The 14,847-nt window shown below is 57.5% G+C and overlaps 1 protein-coding gene across 5 annotated transcripts; it reads left to right on the top strand.

The window, feature by feature from the left end:
* Positions 1–2,354: 2,354 nt before the first annotated feature.
* Positions 2,355–14,277, top strand: NYAP1 (neuronal tyrosine phosphorylated phosphoinositide-3-kinase adaptor 1). 5 transcript variants are annotated; one of them, XM_010344726.3, is made up of 7 exons: positions 2,355–2,860; positions 4,121–4,272; positions 5,732–6,093; positions 7,345–8,859; positions 9,768–9,986; positions 10,244–10,353; positions 13,112–14,277. In XM_010344726.3, exons 2-7 carry the CDS (start codon positions 4,205–4,207, stop codon positions 13,373–13,375), a joined length of 2,538 nt encoding a protein of 845 aa, XP_010343028.1. In that variant the 5' UTR covers positions 2,355–2,860; positions 4,121–4,204; the 3' UTR covers positions 13,376–14,277. The 5 variants fall into 5 exon arrangements, with proteins under 5 accessions (XP_010343028.1, XP_003934234.1, XP_010343029.1 ...); XM_003934185.4 differs by having other exon boundaries at positions 2,357–2,860; positions 9,771–9,986; XM_010344727.3 differs by lacking the exon at positions 2,355–2,860 and adding an exon at positions 2,875–3,292.
* The last annotated feature ends 570 nt before the right edge of the window (positions 14,278–14,847 follow it).

The following is a 14,847-nucleotide window of genomic DNA, read 5'->3' on the forward strand; positions in this document are numbered from 1 at the left end:
TGTCAGAAGCATCCAAACTCCTATGTCTCTCCCTTAAGCCATAGTAACAATGGCTGCCATAGCCCAGGTCTGTGGGCCTCTCGAGTAATGAGGTCTGGGAAGCAGCCTCCTACCTGTCCCCTACCTCTCCGGATTGCATCCTCTGTGCCTTATAGAACCTTTTCTCCTCTAGCAACATACAAAACACAGCCTTAGTTCCTCCATCTGCAGACCCTCCTACCTTCTTGCTGACTAGCTACAAACTATTCAAAAATTATATTTGGACAGTCTCCTTCTCTGCCTCAGGCACTGGTATCTCAGTCTAAAGGCCCTGGCACATTTTTGATCTCTTCGGAAGTGTTTGTTGAGTGAATACATGCAAAGTTTTATTATTTATTTTATATTTTATTTTATTTGAGTTGGAGTCTTGCTCTGTCACCCAGGCTGGAGTGCAGTGGTGTGATTTCAGCTCACTGAAACCTCTGCCTCCCGGGATCAAGCAATTCTCCTGCTTCAACCTCCCGAGTAGCTGGAGTTACAGGCACCCACCACCACTCCGGGCTAATTTTTGTATTTTTAGTAGAGATTGGGGGTGGGGGGGCTGTCTCACCATGTTGGCCAGGCTGGTCTTGAACTCCCGACCTCAAGTGATCTGCCTGCCTCAGCCTCCCAAAGCTCTGGGATTACCGATGTGAGCCACCACGCCTGGCCTATACATATAAACTAATCATATTAATGTGTAAATGTGAAATGCGTTTTAAGTGTTTTAATATTTCCCTCCCCTGGGAGCATTCTTAATAGCCTTTAATGTGTGGGACCCTTTACAATTTACAAGGCACTTTGGTATTATTTTACTACCCCTCCCCTTCTAACAAATAATGGACTAAAGCCAGCTCATCCAACCCACACAGGCAGCATGTGGCCCAGGACAAATTCGAAAACTTTCTTAAAACAGGAATTTGGCCTGGTGCAGTGGCTCATGCCTGTAATTCCAGCACTTTGGGAGGCCAAAAGGGGCAGATCACCTGAGGTCGGAAGTTTGAGACCAGCCTGAGCAACATGGAGAAACCCTGTCTCTACTAGAAAAAAAATACAAAATTAGCCAGGCACGGTGTCGCATGGCTGTAATCCCAGCTACTTGGGAGGCTGAGGAAGGAGAATCCCTTGAACCCCCGTAGTCGGAGGTTGCAATGAGCAAAAATCATGCCATTGCACTCCAGACTGGGCAACAAGAGGGAAACTTGGTCTCAAAAAAACAAAAACAAAAACAAAAAACCATTAGGAATTGGTGGGTTGGTGGGGGTGGGGGTGGGGTGGGGGGGTGGAATTGCGGTTTAAAGCTCATCAGCTATCATTAGTGTTAGTGTTGTTTTTTTTTTTCCAGAGACAGAGTCTCACCCTCTCACCCAGGCTGGAGTGCAGTGGCCTTACCTCAGCTCACTGCAACCTTCACCTCCCAGGTCAAGCGATTCTCCTGCCTCAGCCTCCTAAGCACCACCTTGCCCAGCTTATTTTTTGTATTTTTAGTAGAGACAGGGTTTTGCCACCTTGGCCAGGCTGCTCTCAAACTTCTGACCTCAGGTGATCCACCAGCCTCGGCCTCCCAAAGTGCTGAGATTACAGGTGTGAGCCACCGCACCCTGCCAGTGTTAGTGTATTTTATGTGTGGCCCAAGACAAATTCTTCGTCCAATGTGGCCTAGGGAAGTCAAAAGAGTGGACATCCCTGGACGAAAGTGTCTCTCAGAGAGGTTGCACGATCTGCCTAAAGCCACACAGCAAGTCTGTGAAGACGTTGCCATGGAAAGCAGCATTCGCAGGCTTCAGGTATCAGGCGGTGCCTATCTTGCTGTGTCCATTTTCCAGCTCGTTTAGGATAAAACCGAAGTCTTCTCTAAGCTGATTTACGCTGATTTTACCCCTGCCACAGAGCTGGTGTGCCCAAGGCATTTCGGAGGGAGTTATTTCTAGGGGAGATAATAAGAAAAGTGATAGGGAGGTCAAGGTCACTTCCCGCACCGGCCCCGCGACAGTGCCAGGGTGGTGGCCGAGGTGGCCCCACTCAGAGGTCGACCCTCCTCGTTGCAGGCAGCGTCGAGGGAGTCAAAGGTCACGGGAGGAGGACTCGGGTCGCGGGGGCGGACGACTTTGAGCCCAGACGGTGGAACGAGGAAGGCGGCCGAGAGCCGGCGAGCCGGCGTGCTCTCCAGGCACCTGGGGGCGGCGGGAAATGGGGGCGCAGTCGCGGGAGCACGCCCCCTGCTGGGCAGAGCCGCCGCCCGTCCCGCTCCCCACCCTCGGAGCCCCTCGGCCCGGAAAGCGGCCCCCCCTGCCGGCCTCAGCGTCTCACTGCACCCCGGGCCCAGCAGCCGCAGCCTCGGCCCCGGCCAAACGCTGAGTGCGGACCACGGGCGCGCCGGGTGCACGAGGTGCACGGGGCGGGGGCGCGGGCCCCAGGCTGCCGCTGGGGGGCGCCGCTGCTTGCCGCTCCGCCGGGGCCTGGGAAACCGAACTCAGCACCGCCCGGCCGGGCAGGGGGCGAGGGTCAGCGAGGAGCGGACGCCCCAAGGCCAGGACGGGCTGGCGCCGAGCCCCCAGCGCCCCACGACCTTCTTCCGAATCTGCCCCCGCAGGCTCCGCCGCTCCCGCGCCCCGCGCCCCAGCCCCGCGGCCCGCGCCGCACGGCCACTCCCGCTCCGTCCTTGGAGGGTGTGGAAGGGTGGGTTTGGGGCCGGGGGCGGGTCTGGGGGCGGACCCGGAGGCGGGGCTGTCTCTGCGGCAGGGCCCAGCTCCGCTCCCCCCGGTCTGTCTCTGTCTCTCCTCCTCCCTCCTCCTGCTCCGGGCGGAGCCCGGCATGGGGGGGCCGGCGCCCGGCAGGCCAGGTACGGTGATAGAGAAATTGGGGAGGCTTGGTGCAGGGAGGTTGGGGTGGGAGGACAAGGGACAGGGAGGATTGGCGGAACGAGAGGCGGAGAAGCCCAGGGTTGCAGGACAAGGGGAAGGGGAGGGGTGCCGGGAACCTGGGGCCCTTGGATGGAGAAGGGGGATGAAGCAGGCCAGGTTTGGAACTGGGGAAGGGGGAGGACGGCTGTAAGGAGGGGCGCCTGGGAGGAGAAGTGAGGCTGAAGGCGAAAAGAAGAGTGTGGGTTTGGGGGAAGGAAAACCGGAGCAGGTATGGAGGCCGCAGCCCAGAAGGTAGCAATGGGGCCAGACTGGAGCCCCCTGGGTGGGATTGAGGGAAATTGAGGGGGATTGAGGGGCGGAGACTGGAAGAGGAAACCCGGGGGCCTCCCAAATCCTGGAGGAAGAAGAAGGTGATTGGGGCCATCAGCGAGGGAGGAGGCAGAGACCAAATCATTGCTAAAGGGCCAGGGAGCTGGAATCCGGGTGGACCAAGGCCCAGGCCTGGGGAAGGACTGGAAAGTGGGGGGGAAGGCAGGCAGTGGAGATAGATGGATGGGTGGTATTTTAGATGCCCAAGTCAGGGTGTCTCCCATCTTTCCTTCAGCGTCCCCACCCTGCCCTTATGAGATCCCCCCACTACAAGCCCAAGATGAAGGGGAGAGTCTGACCATCTCCCCTTTCCCCAGTGGGGTGCAATGTACGCAAGTAGGCCCTGGGCATAACTCCTTGCCTGTAGGTGTGTCCGGTTCTGTGTAGCGGATTTGTGTGTGTCTGGAGGTCTGTGTGTGTGTCTGTGGGTGTGTCTGTGGGTGTTTATGTCCGTGTGCCTGTCTATCCCTAGGTTTCTGTTTACCTATGCCAATCTCTGTGTCTGGTCCTCTGTCTGTAGATGTGGGTCGGTAGCTCCGTGGTTTGTGTGTCTGGATGTGTGTTTGTGTAGCTGAGGGGTTGCAATCTGTTTGTGGGGCCTGTCTGGGTGGTGGATCAGGATGTCTTTACGAAAGAAGGGAATCTGTGTTGACCTGGTCTCCCCAGAGTGTGTATTTGCGGCTCTGAACACCTTTATCGAAGTCTGTGTCTGTCTGTCTGTGGGTCCTCAAAGCTGTGTTAGGTTTTCTGTCCGTGTTTTCCTCTACGATGACCCAAGTCATGTCTTTTCTTTTTCTCTCTTTCATTCATTCCTGGCCCCCACCCATCCCACCTTTCTTTTTTTTCCTTCTCACCCACTCCCCCCCCAGTGGATCCGGGACCCAGGGAGGGCCGCCCCCCGGGCCTGGTGGCGCTGAGCAGGGCCCCCCAGCCCCCACCTCCTTCCCCACGAGATGAACCTCCTCTACCGAAAAACCAAGCTGGAGTGGAGGCAGCACAAGGAAGAGGAGGCCAAGAGGAGGTAAGGCTGTGCTCTAGACTGCTCCCTCCCCTTCCACACTTCTGCCTGTCCCCTCACTGGGCCATAGCTTTCTGGGGGGGGCCCTGGCAGCTGGAAATGGGGGTGAGCTGGGGAGGGTGATAAGAGTCATGAGTGAGCTCTCTGATCTCCAAGTCTGTGCTCAGTGCAGAACCACCAGGATTGCACACAGACTGTCCCAGCCCTGTTCCTGGCCTCCTGTGGGGTAGGGGGATTTTCTAGCCCTGGAGTACGGATTTGATTGTTCCCCATACCCAGAGTCACTCCTTCCTGACTCGCCTCTGGCCTGTAGCCCTTTTCCTCTCTGCAAATTTGGGGCTGGCTTCGGGCTGTCTTGTCACCTGACCTTGGAAGAGGCAGGCCCCGCCTCCCTCCCAGGGTCTCGGGAAGGGGTCATTTCAGGGGCATCAGAGAATGTCCAGTTGGCCTTCTCCCAGTTTCTCCTGCTGGGGGAGGTGAGTGGTTAAGTGATAGGGTTGTGTGTGTGGTGGGCGGACATGCAGGCTAGGCCCTGCCAAAGACCTGGGGCTGGGGATGATCCCTGGACCCCTGCATCCCTGTCTGCCTCCCCCCTTGCCCTTCCAGGGACCTGGGGCCTGGCCTCTCCCATCCTTCTGTCCTTCTCCTCTTCACTCCCATTGACTTCACAGCCACTTGGAGCCTGACTCACAGCCACCTCCCTTTTTCTTCCTTGCCACTGTGGAGTTTAATTCTTGTTGTTAATTAGATTAATCAGAGTGATCGCTGCAGCGATCTCTCCCTAATGAAGGGTTAGTAGACAGGGCCTTAATGAGCGCCCACCCCACACAGCTCTTCTCTCTTCCCTGCCAGTTGCCCCCCTGCCTCCTACCACCCTCCACTCATACAGAAGCGCAGGGACAGTGAAATGGAATGGGGGAGAGCTGGGAGGGTGATAGAGGACAGCACCAAGGGAGAGGGAGGAAGAAGGATGGGCCAGGGGAGGGAGGCTGCTCTGGTCCTGGAGGGGTAGGTCCTGCGTCTGGGAGAGGAGGTGTGCCATGGGGGCGTAGGTCACAGTGGCTGGGCAGGAGGGGAGACCAGAGGCCAGGTGTGGGCTGGTGTGAGAGTAAGAGGAGCCGAGGAGCTGTGGGGGCAGGTGTGTCCATTTGTGTTACCTGGGTCTGTATCTCTAGCTCTGCACAAGGCTGTCCACATAGGTGCCCAGGCTTCGATATGCCAGCCCCAGGGATGCTCCCCTGCTAGACATACTCACCCCTCTTCTCATCCCTGCTTTGCCTTTTTAAGCCCCAGATTCTGCCTGAAGCCCCTTCATCGGTGCCCTGGACTTTCTGGCACCCCTATCCCCATCCCAGGCTCCTGTCCTCCTCCCTGGGAAGCCACACGGTTGCTGACACCTCTTGGGGTGGAGAAGGGGGAGGCCCAGATCCCACTCCACTCCATCGTGGCCTTCTCTCCCCAGCTCCAGTAAGGAGGTGGCCCCCGCAGGCCCGGCTGGGCCCGGGGCTGGACAGGGGCCTGGGGTCCGAGTGCGGGACATCGCCTCGCTGCGGCGCTCCCTCAGGATGGGGTTCATGACGATGCCTGCCTCCCAGGAGCACACCCCGCACCCCTGCCGCAGCGCCATGGCCCCACGCTCCCTCTCCTGCCACTCAGTGGGCAGCATGGACAGTGTCGGGGGTGGCCCCGGCGGGGGCGGTGGGGGCCTCACAGAGGACAGCAGCACCCGAAGACCCCCTGCCAAGCCCCGGAGACACCCCAGCACCAAACTCAGCATGGCGGGGCCGGGGTCTGGGGCAGAGACGCCCCCCAGCAAGAAAGCAGGTGAGATACCCCCTAGCTCTCCCTGGGGTGGAGCTGGGAGCTGGGAGGATCTATTCCAGGCCGGGGGAGGCTTGCCGGGAGGGTTCATTCAGGGAAGAACCAAGGAAGTGGAAGATTCCATTCTCAAAAGGAATGGGGGGTCTTTTTGGATGGGCCTGAGACGAACCATTCAAGGGCAGGAGACACTCCCTGAAAAGTTCTTGAGAAAGGGGTGGTGGCCTCACAGGAACAATGAGGGTAGGAGCTGCGGATTCTGGAGAATACATTAGAAAGACTGAGGGCTGTGGGACAGGCACGATGGCTCATGCTCGTAATCCCAGCTTTTTTATTTTTTCTTTTGAGACAGTCTGGCTCTGTCGCCCAGGCTGGAGTGCTGTTGCGTGATCTCAGCTCACTGTAACCTCCACCTCCCAGGTTCAAGCAATTCTCCTGCCTCAGCCTCCCAGGTAGCTGGGATTAGAGGCACCCGTCACTACGCCTGGCTAATTTTTTGTATTTTTAGTAGAGACAGGGTTTCGCCATGTTGGCCAGGCTGATCTCCAACTTCTGGCCTCGGGTGATCCACCACCTCAGCCTCCCCAAGGGCTGGGATTACAGGCGTGAGCTACCGTGCCTGGCCAGTGTAATTGACTTTTTAAAAAGACCAAGGGCTGCCGGGCGCGGTGGCTCAAGCCTGTAATCCCAGCACTTTGGGAGGCCAAAGCGGGTGGATCACAAGGTCGAGAGTTCGAGACCATCCTGGTCGACATGGTGAAACCCCGTCTCTACTAAAAATACAAAAAATCAGCTGGGCATGGTGGCGTGTGCCTGTAATCCCAGCTACTCAGAAGGCTGAGGCAGGAGAATTGCCTGAACCCAGGAGGCGGAGGTTGCGGTGAGCCGAGATCACGCCATTGCACTCCAGCCTGGGTAACAAGAGCGAAACTCCGTCTCAAAAAAAAAAAAAAAGACACCAAGGGCTGACTGGTAGAAAAGTAACCTATAGCTGGGCATGGCGGCTCATGCCTGGAATCCTAGCGCTTTAGGAGTCGGAGACCGGAGGATCACTTGAGCCCAGGAGTTTGGGACTCGTCTCTATTAAAAAATAAAAAAGATACGAAGAGACCTCCTGGGGCTGTAAATTGAGGAATGTGGGGAAAAGGTATGTCCTTGCAGAGGGGTCAAGGGATCAGAACGGGCTCCCCAAATTTGCTCCACCACGCCCGGCCAATGAAAAGCCTCGTTTACTTTTCTCTTCCTTGTCCTGTCCAGGCTCACAGAAGCCAACCCCGGAGGGCCGAGAGTCCAGCCGGAAGATTCCTCCGCAGAAACCCAGGCGAAGCCCTAACACCCAGCTCTCTGTCTCCTTCGATGAGTCCTGCCCGCCAGGCCCCTCTCCTCGAGGGGGGAACCTGCCTCTTCAGCGCCTCACTAGGGGGTCCCGAGTAGCTGGGGATCCTGATGTGGGTGCCCAGGAAGAGCCTGTGTACATTGAGATGGTGGGGGACGTCTTTAGGGGAGGAGGACGAAGTGGAGGAGGCCTGGCTGGGCCCCCTCTTGGGGGTGGGGGCCCGACCCCTCCAGCAGGCGCTGACTCGGACTCAGAAGAAAGTGAGGCCATCTATGAGGAGATGAAGTACCCGTTGCCGGAAGAGGCCGGGGAGGGCCGGACAAACGGCCCTCCGCCATTGACGGCAACGTCCCCGCCACACCAGCCTCACGCCCTTCCAACCCATGCCCACCGCCGCCCAGCTTCAGCCCTCCCGAGCCGGAGGGACGGGACGCCCACCAAGACCACTCCTTGTGAAATCCCCCCACCCTTCCCCAACCTCCTTCAGCACCGGCCTCCACTCCTGGCCTTCCCCCAAGCCAAGTCTGCTTCCCGAACCCCTGGCGATGGGGTCTCAAGGCTACCTGTCCTCTGCCACTCCAAGGAGCCAAGCGGCTCCACCCCAGCTCCCCAAGTGCCTGCACGGGAGCGGGAGACGCCTCCCCCACCGCCTCCACCTCCTGCTGCCAACCTGCTGCTGCTGGGACCATCAGGCCGGGCCCGGAGCCACTCAACACCGTTGCCACCCCAGGGCTCTGGCCAACCCCGGGGGGAGCGAGAGCTCCCCAACTCCCACAGCATGATCTGCCCTAAGGCGGCAGGGGTGCCGGTAGCCCCCCCTGCCCCAGCCGCCTTGCTCCCTGCCCCCCCCAAGGACAAGGCCGTGTCTTACACCATGGTGTACTCGGCGGTCAAGGTGACCACACACTCCGTCCTGCCCGCCGGTCCACCCCTGGGTGCTGGGGAGCCAAAGACGGAGAAGGAGATCTCAGTCCTCCATGGGATGCTGTGTACCAGCTCTAGGCCCCCTGTGCCAGGGAAATCCAGCCCCCACGGTGGGGCCATGGGCGCGGCAGCTGGGGTCCTCCACCACCGCGGCTGCCTGGCCTCCCCTCACAGCCTGCCGGACCCAACTGCAGGCTCCCTGACCCCACTGTGGACCTACCCAGCTACAGCAGCTGGGCTCAAGAGACCCCCTGCCTATGAGAGCCTCAAGGCTGGGGGGGTGCTGAATAAGGGCTGTGGCATGGGGGCACCATCCCCCATGGTCAAGATCCAGCTGCAGGAGCAAGGGACCGATGGGGGTGCTTTTGCCAGCATCTCCTGTGCCCACGTCATCGCCAGTGCAGGGACACCAGAGGAGGAAGAGGAGGAGATGGGCGCCGCGACATTTGGGGCAGGCTGGGCCCTGCAGAGGAAGGTTCTCTATGGAGGAAGAAAAGCAAAGGAGTTGGACAGTGAGTGGGGGGGGGGGAGTGGGGGGGGTGCTGGTGTCGGGGGTGGGGGCCAGCTGGGGATGCCTGCGATGGTTTGGGGGAGGTGTTGGAGGGGTTATTTGAAAGTCACAGCCTTGGGTCTGGGATGTTTTCTAGTAGACCAGAGGGATGGGGGTGGGCAATAGGCAGAAAGGCCGGGGTCCCGCAGTGTGCGCTAGACGGGCAGGAAGCTCTGGGAGACGAAGGGGGTCAAATCTGGCCCTGTCCTGCTCTGCTCCCTGTCCCTCCCTTCCTGGGGCTGCAGGGGTGTGTGCTTGTGAGTGTGCGCACCAGGAACTAAACACAGCTGCCTCCCAGCTGTTACCATGGCAACCTATCCAGACAGGAGGGCGAGGAGAGGGAGGCCCCTACCGTTGCCTGGCAACGCAATGCTCTGCCAGGCCTCCTCTCAGAGCTGAGCTTAGTTCACAGGCAGCCCTTCCCCCCAGCAACTCCCCTTCTGGGCTCAGGAATTGGGATTCTCCCCCTACAGTCCCAGGGGGATGGTCATTCTGTCCCTATCTGGAGGTGGGGGGTCTTGGAAGCTAAAGCTGGGGTTTGGGAGGCCCCTCTGACCAGGGAAAAGGGTTTGGATGCGGCACATATACATGATTCTTGGCCCCAGGGGATGGTACCTATGGGTGGAAAGGAAGGTGGTGGTACTAGGGTCCCTCCTGTGTGTGTGCACGTGTGTATGCATGTGTGCGCGCGTGAGTGTGTGTGTATATGTGTGCGTGTGTGTTGGGGGAGTGTGAAGGAGCCCCATCCCAGCTGTGACTTGCAAAAGGGGCAGTTGTGCCTCCTGATCCACCCGTGCTGCAGCATGTGTGGCTGGAGGGACAGAAGGACGCCTCCCACGTGCAGACACACAGCTCTCCTTGTCATCCCAGCAGAGGTCGAGGACGGTGCCCGGGCCTGGAATGGCAGTGCTGAGGGTCCAGGCAAGGTAGAGCGTGAGGACAGGGGCCCTGTGACATCGGGGATCCCAGTGAGGAGCCAGGGGGCAGAGGCCCTGCTGGCCAGGATTCACCATGGAGGAGACCGAGGAGGGAGCCGCACCTCGCTGCCCATTCCCTGCCAGACCTTCCCTGCCTGCCACCGCAATGGAGGTGATGCGGCCTGCACACACCTGTGCACAGCGGGGCTGGCTGGGGGATCTCCCAGGGTCTAGCCTCACCTGTTCCGACTTCCTCTCACCTGTTCATGTCCACATCCAGGGCCCTAAATCTTCATACCACATCTCCACCCTCTTTTCCCCTCTGATGAGGCAGGGACAGCCGGGACCATTCAAGGGCAGGGGACTGGGAACTAGGGGAGGGGGCACCTCAGGCCCCTGCCCTACTCACTCCTCCTTCTTCTACCTCAGACTTCACGGGAGGCTACCGCCTGGGACGCTCGGCCTCCACCTCCGGAGTCCGGCAGGTCTCACTCCACACCCCCCGGCCCTGCAGCCAGCCCAGGGATGCCCCGAGCCAGGTGAGGCCTGGTTTTTCCTTTATTAGTGAAGGAGCAGGTGGAGAAGGCTTGAATGTGCAAAGAAAAGCAATAAAGGGGCCAGGGCTGGGCATGGTGGCTCATGCCTGTAATCCCAGCACTTTGGGAAGGGAAGCCAAGGCAGGAGGGTCGCTTGAGGCCAGAAGTTCATTAGCTTAGGCAACATAGTGCGATCCTGTCTCTACTAAAAAAAAAAAAAGAAGAAGGCGGCCAGGTATGGTGGCTCATGCCTGTAATCCCAATGCTTTGGGAAGCCAAGGCAGGTAGATTGCTTGAGCCCAGGAGCTCAAGACCAGCCTGGGCCACATTGTGAGACCCCATCTCTATAAAAAATACAAAATGTAGCAAAGTGTGCCAGCGCAAGTATTCCCAGCTACTCTGGAGGTTGAGGTAGGAGGATGGCTTTCCACTGGGAGGTGGAGGTTGCTGTGAGCCATGATAACGCTACTGCATTCCAACCTGAGCCACAGAGCAAGATCTTGTCTCAGAATAAAAGAAAGAAAGAAAGAAAGAAAGAAAGGGGCCGGGCAGAGAGTGGTGGCTCACGCCTGTAACTGCAGCACTTTGGGAGACCAAGGTGGGCAGATCACCTGAGGGCAACAGTTTGAGACCAGCCTGCCAACGTGGTGAAACCCTGTCTCTACTAAAAATACAAAAATTAGGATGTGAGAGTGGGCACCTGTAATCCCAGCCACTCGGGAGGCTGAGGCGGAGAATCACTTGAGCCCAGGAGGCGGAGGTTGCAGTGAGCTGAGAATACAGCACTAAACTCCAGCCTGGGCAACAGAGTGACACTCTGTCTCCAAAAAAAAAAAAAAAAAAGGGGGGGGGGCAGGCACAGTGGCTCGTGTTTGTAATCTCAGCACTTTGAGATGCTGAGGTGATCAGATCGTTTGAGGTCAGGAGTTTGAGACCAGCCTGGCCAACATGGTGAAACCCCATCTCTACTAAAAATACAAAAGTTAGCCAGGTGTACTGGTGTGTACCTGTCATCACAGCTACTCGGGAGGCTGAGGCAGGAGAATCACTTGAACTCCGGAGGTAGAGGCTGCAGTGAGTCTCACTCCAGCCTGGGGGATAAAGTGAGACTCCATCTTTTAAAAAGAAAGCGAAGGGTTGGGGAAGGGCTATGCAGGCTGCAGCCTGAGCCAGCACAGACTGATGAAAATGAGAGTGAGGGGATTGGAAGAGGATCTGGGAAGGGTTTGCTTAAGATGGGCAGCAAGGTAGGGCCCAGCTTGCGTATCTCCAGACTGACTGGAGATCAGTTAGGTCCACCACTAGCTAACAGCACATCTTTGTGTGATTTAGGAGAAGGACCTCCCCACTGGGCACCATGGCTTGTGCCTGTAATCCCAGAACTGTGGGAGGCAGAGAAGATGGGAGAATCGCTTGAACCCAGGAGGCTGAGGTTGTAATAAACTATGATTCATCCATCATAGCACTCTATCCTGGATGTCAGGGCAAGACCCTGTCTCAAAAGAAATAAAACAAAGAGGTCAGGCATGGTAGCTCATGCCTATAATCCTAGCACTTTAGGAGGCTGATGCAAGAGAATTGGTTGAGTCCAGGAATTCTATACCAGCCTGGGTGACATAGAGAGATAGTCTCTACAAAAAATTCAAAAATTAGCCGGACATGGTGGTATGTGCCTGTGGTCCCTGCAACTCTGAAGGCTGAGGCAGGAGAATCACTTGAGCCTGGGAGGTAGAGGTTGCAGTGAGCCATGGTCGTGCCACTGCATTCCAGCCTGGGTGGCAGAGAGAGAACCTGTCTTAAAAAAAGAAAAGAAAGAAACACAGAAAAAGGTACCCTGCCTACCCTTGCCCCAACTGGGCATAGTAGTTGATGCCTGTAAGCCCAGTGCTTTGGGAGGCCAAGATGGGAGGATCTCTTGAGGCCAGCAATTCAAGACCAGACTTGGCAACAAAGCAAGATCCCATCAATACAAAAATAAAATTTAATTCAATTTTTTTTTGGGGGGACAGTCTTGCTCTGTCACCCAGGCTGGAGTGCAGTGGTGCAATCTCCTCCACTCACTGCAACCTCCACCTCCCGGGTTCAAGCGATTCTCCTGTCTTAGCCTCCAGAGTAGCTGGGACTGAAGGCCCGCGCCACCACACCTAGCTGAAGTTTTGTATTTTTAGTAAAGACAGGGTTTCACCATGTTGGCCAGGATGGTCTCAATCTCCTGACCTCGTGATCCGCCCGCCTCAGGCTCCCAAAGTGCTGGGATTACAGGTGTGAGCCACCGTGCCGGGCCAATTTAATTTAATTTTTTAACAATTAGCTGATGTAGTGGCCCACGCCTGTAGTCCCAGCTTCTTGGGAGGGAGGCTGAAGCTGGCGGATCGCTTGAGCCCAGGAGGTTGAGGCTGCAGTGAGCTGTGACTGCACCGCTGCACTCTGCTCTGGGCGACAGAGCCATACCCTGTCTCAAAAAAAAAACCAAAAAAAAAAAAAAAAAAAAGGAAGAAAGAAAAGAGTGTCCACTCTAGGACGACCATCTTTAAAAATGCATCTGTCTAGGAAGACTAGGGCTGGCTGGGCCAAAGCTGCAGGACTTGGATTTCAGCCCCTAGGGGCCCCACAGCCGGAGAGAGCCAGCAGGGACCGTGGGGGACAAGCAGGGACTTGCTTCTGGGGGAAGACGTGTGTCTCGGCAGTGCAGACCGGGCCCGGTCATGCTGAGGTCCACGACCCTACCTGGCTTTTTCCTTCTCCCCTGCCCGCGGCCCAGCCCCACCCCGCGCTGCCGCTGCCGCTGCCCCTGCCGCTGCCGCCGCAGCCGGCCCGAGAGCGCGACGGGAAGCTCCTGGAGGTGATCGAGCGCAAGCGCTGCGTGTGCAAGGAGATCAAGGCACGCCACCGCCCGGACCGAGGTCTCTGCAAGCAGGAGAGCATGCCCATCCTCCCCAGCTGGCGTCGAGGGCCCGAGCCCCGCAAATCCGGCACCCCGCCCTGCCGCCGGCAGCACACGGTCCTCTGGGACACCGCCATCTGAGGCGGGCGGGGGGACCGGGGCGCCTGGACTGGGGAAGGGGTGGGCACGCCTGGCTCTCCCGGGAGCCTCGCCTTGAGAGACATTGAAGGACCAAGTGGGAGAGTGCCAGGGAGAACCCCTGCCCTCCACCCTACCCCTGGGATGGGGAGAGTCTGCCAGGCCCATCCGGCTTGGGGTGCCAACAGCGCTGCTGAGAAACTTGGAGGAGGAGGAGGGTTTGCTTGAGGTTGGGGCAGGGCTCTGGCTGTTCTCGCTGCTGTGCACTGGACACCCCTCCTCCTGAATCAAGGCAGAGGTCAGCATGGGGAAGGGAGGAAGGAAGGGATGGGAGGAAGAGGTGGGTGGGTGAACTGAAAGAGAGGGACTGGAGTGCCAGACGAAGGAGCTCTTTTCTAGAGAGCCGGGAGTTGGGGAGGGGGTATTTATTTTGTTATTTATTTCAGTATGGAGGGCGATTCTGAGCCCTTCTGACCTGAGCCGGAGTGGAGAATCAGGGCCAAGTTTGCACTCTCCCCAATGCCAATGCCCAAAGGCCCTGCCATCCATGCCACCCCACAGCCAAGGAGCAAGGAGGGGTCCCCATGGGGAGTGGACCTAGAGAAGAAGGGGCCCAGGGAAGCAGAGGGCTCAAGTCCATTCACAGTATTCACAATTTGCCAGAATTTGGTAGTCAGTGTGGCCTGCTCTGAATCAGGCATCTTATTTAGTTCTGGGGTGAGGGTCTAGCGCCAGGGATGGGCGGGATGATGGGGAGGAAGAGGGAAATTTTCGTGGGTGGTGGGTGGTGGGCAGGGTATTTATTTAAATTAAAAAAAAAAAAAACAACACAGAAGAGATGTCAGGAACTTTTTTTTAATTCCTTTCTTTTCAGAATAATATATTAAAAGACTCATGATCCTAAAGCTGGCTTCTTCTATTTCACAGCGTGCTCTGCCTTTCTTACACTTGCTCCTTTTCCCATCTTGCCCCTGGTTGGTGGGAGTTGAAGGTTGTGCGGGGAGGGGTGAGTAGCTGTGGTCAAGCCACAGGGCAAGGTGGCCTTCCAGGTAAGTCTTTGGGAATGCATCGGGCCATGACTCCATTCCCATTTTTTTTTTTTGTATGTGTACAGAATGTGTTCTTGGCATTGCACTGATGCAGAAGGAATATTCAGGCATGAAGCTTACCTTCAAGTACTTTGTGATCTACGCAGGGAGGTAAAAACCCTGAGACCACAATAAACAGTGTTACAGGAGTAAGAGAGCCGGGACAGGGCCGGGCATGGTGGCTCATGCCTGTAATCCCAGAACTTTGGAAGGCTGAGGTGGGTGGGTGGATCACCTGAGGTCAGGAGTTCAAGACCAGCCTGACCAACATGGTGAAACCACATCTCTACTAAATAAAAAAATACAAAATTTAGCCAGGTGTGGTGGCACATGCCTGTAATCCCAGGCTACTTGGGAGGCTGAGGCAGGAGAATCACTTGAACCAGG

This window comes from Saimiri boliviensis, chromosome 20, assembly GCF_048565385.1.
Source record: "Saimiri boliviensis isolate mSaiBol1 chromosome 20, mSaiBol1.pri, whole genome shotgun sequence".
NCBI lineage: Eukaryota > Metazoa > Chordata > Mammalia > Primates > Cebidae > Saimiri > Saimiri boliviensis.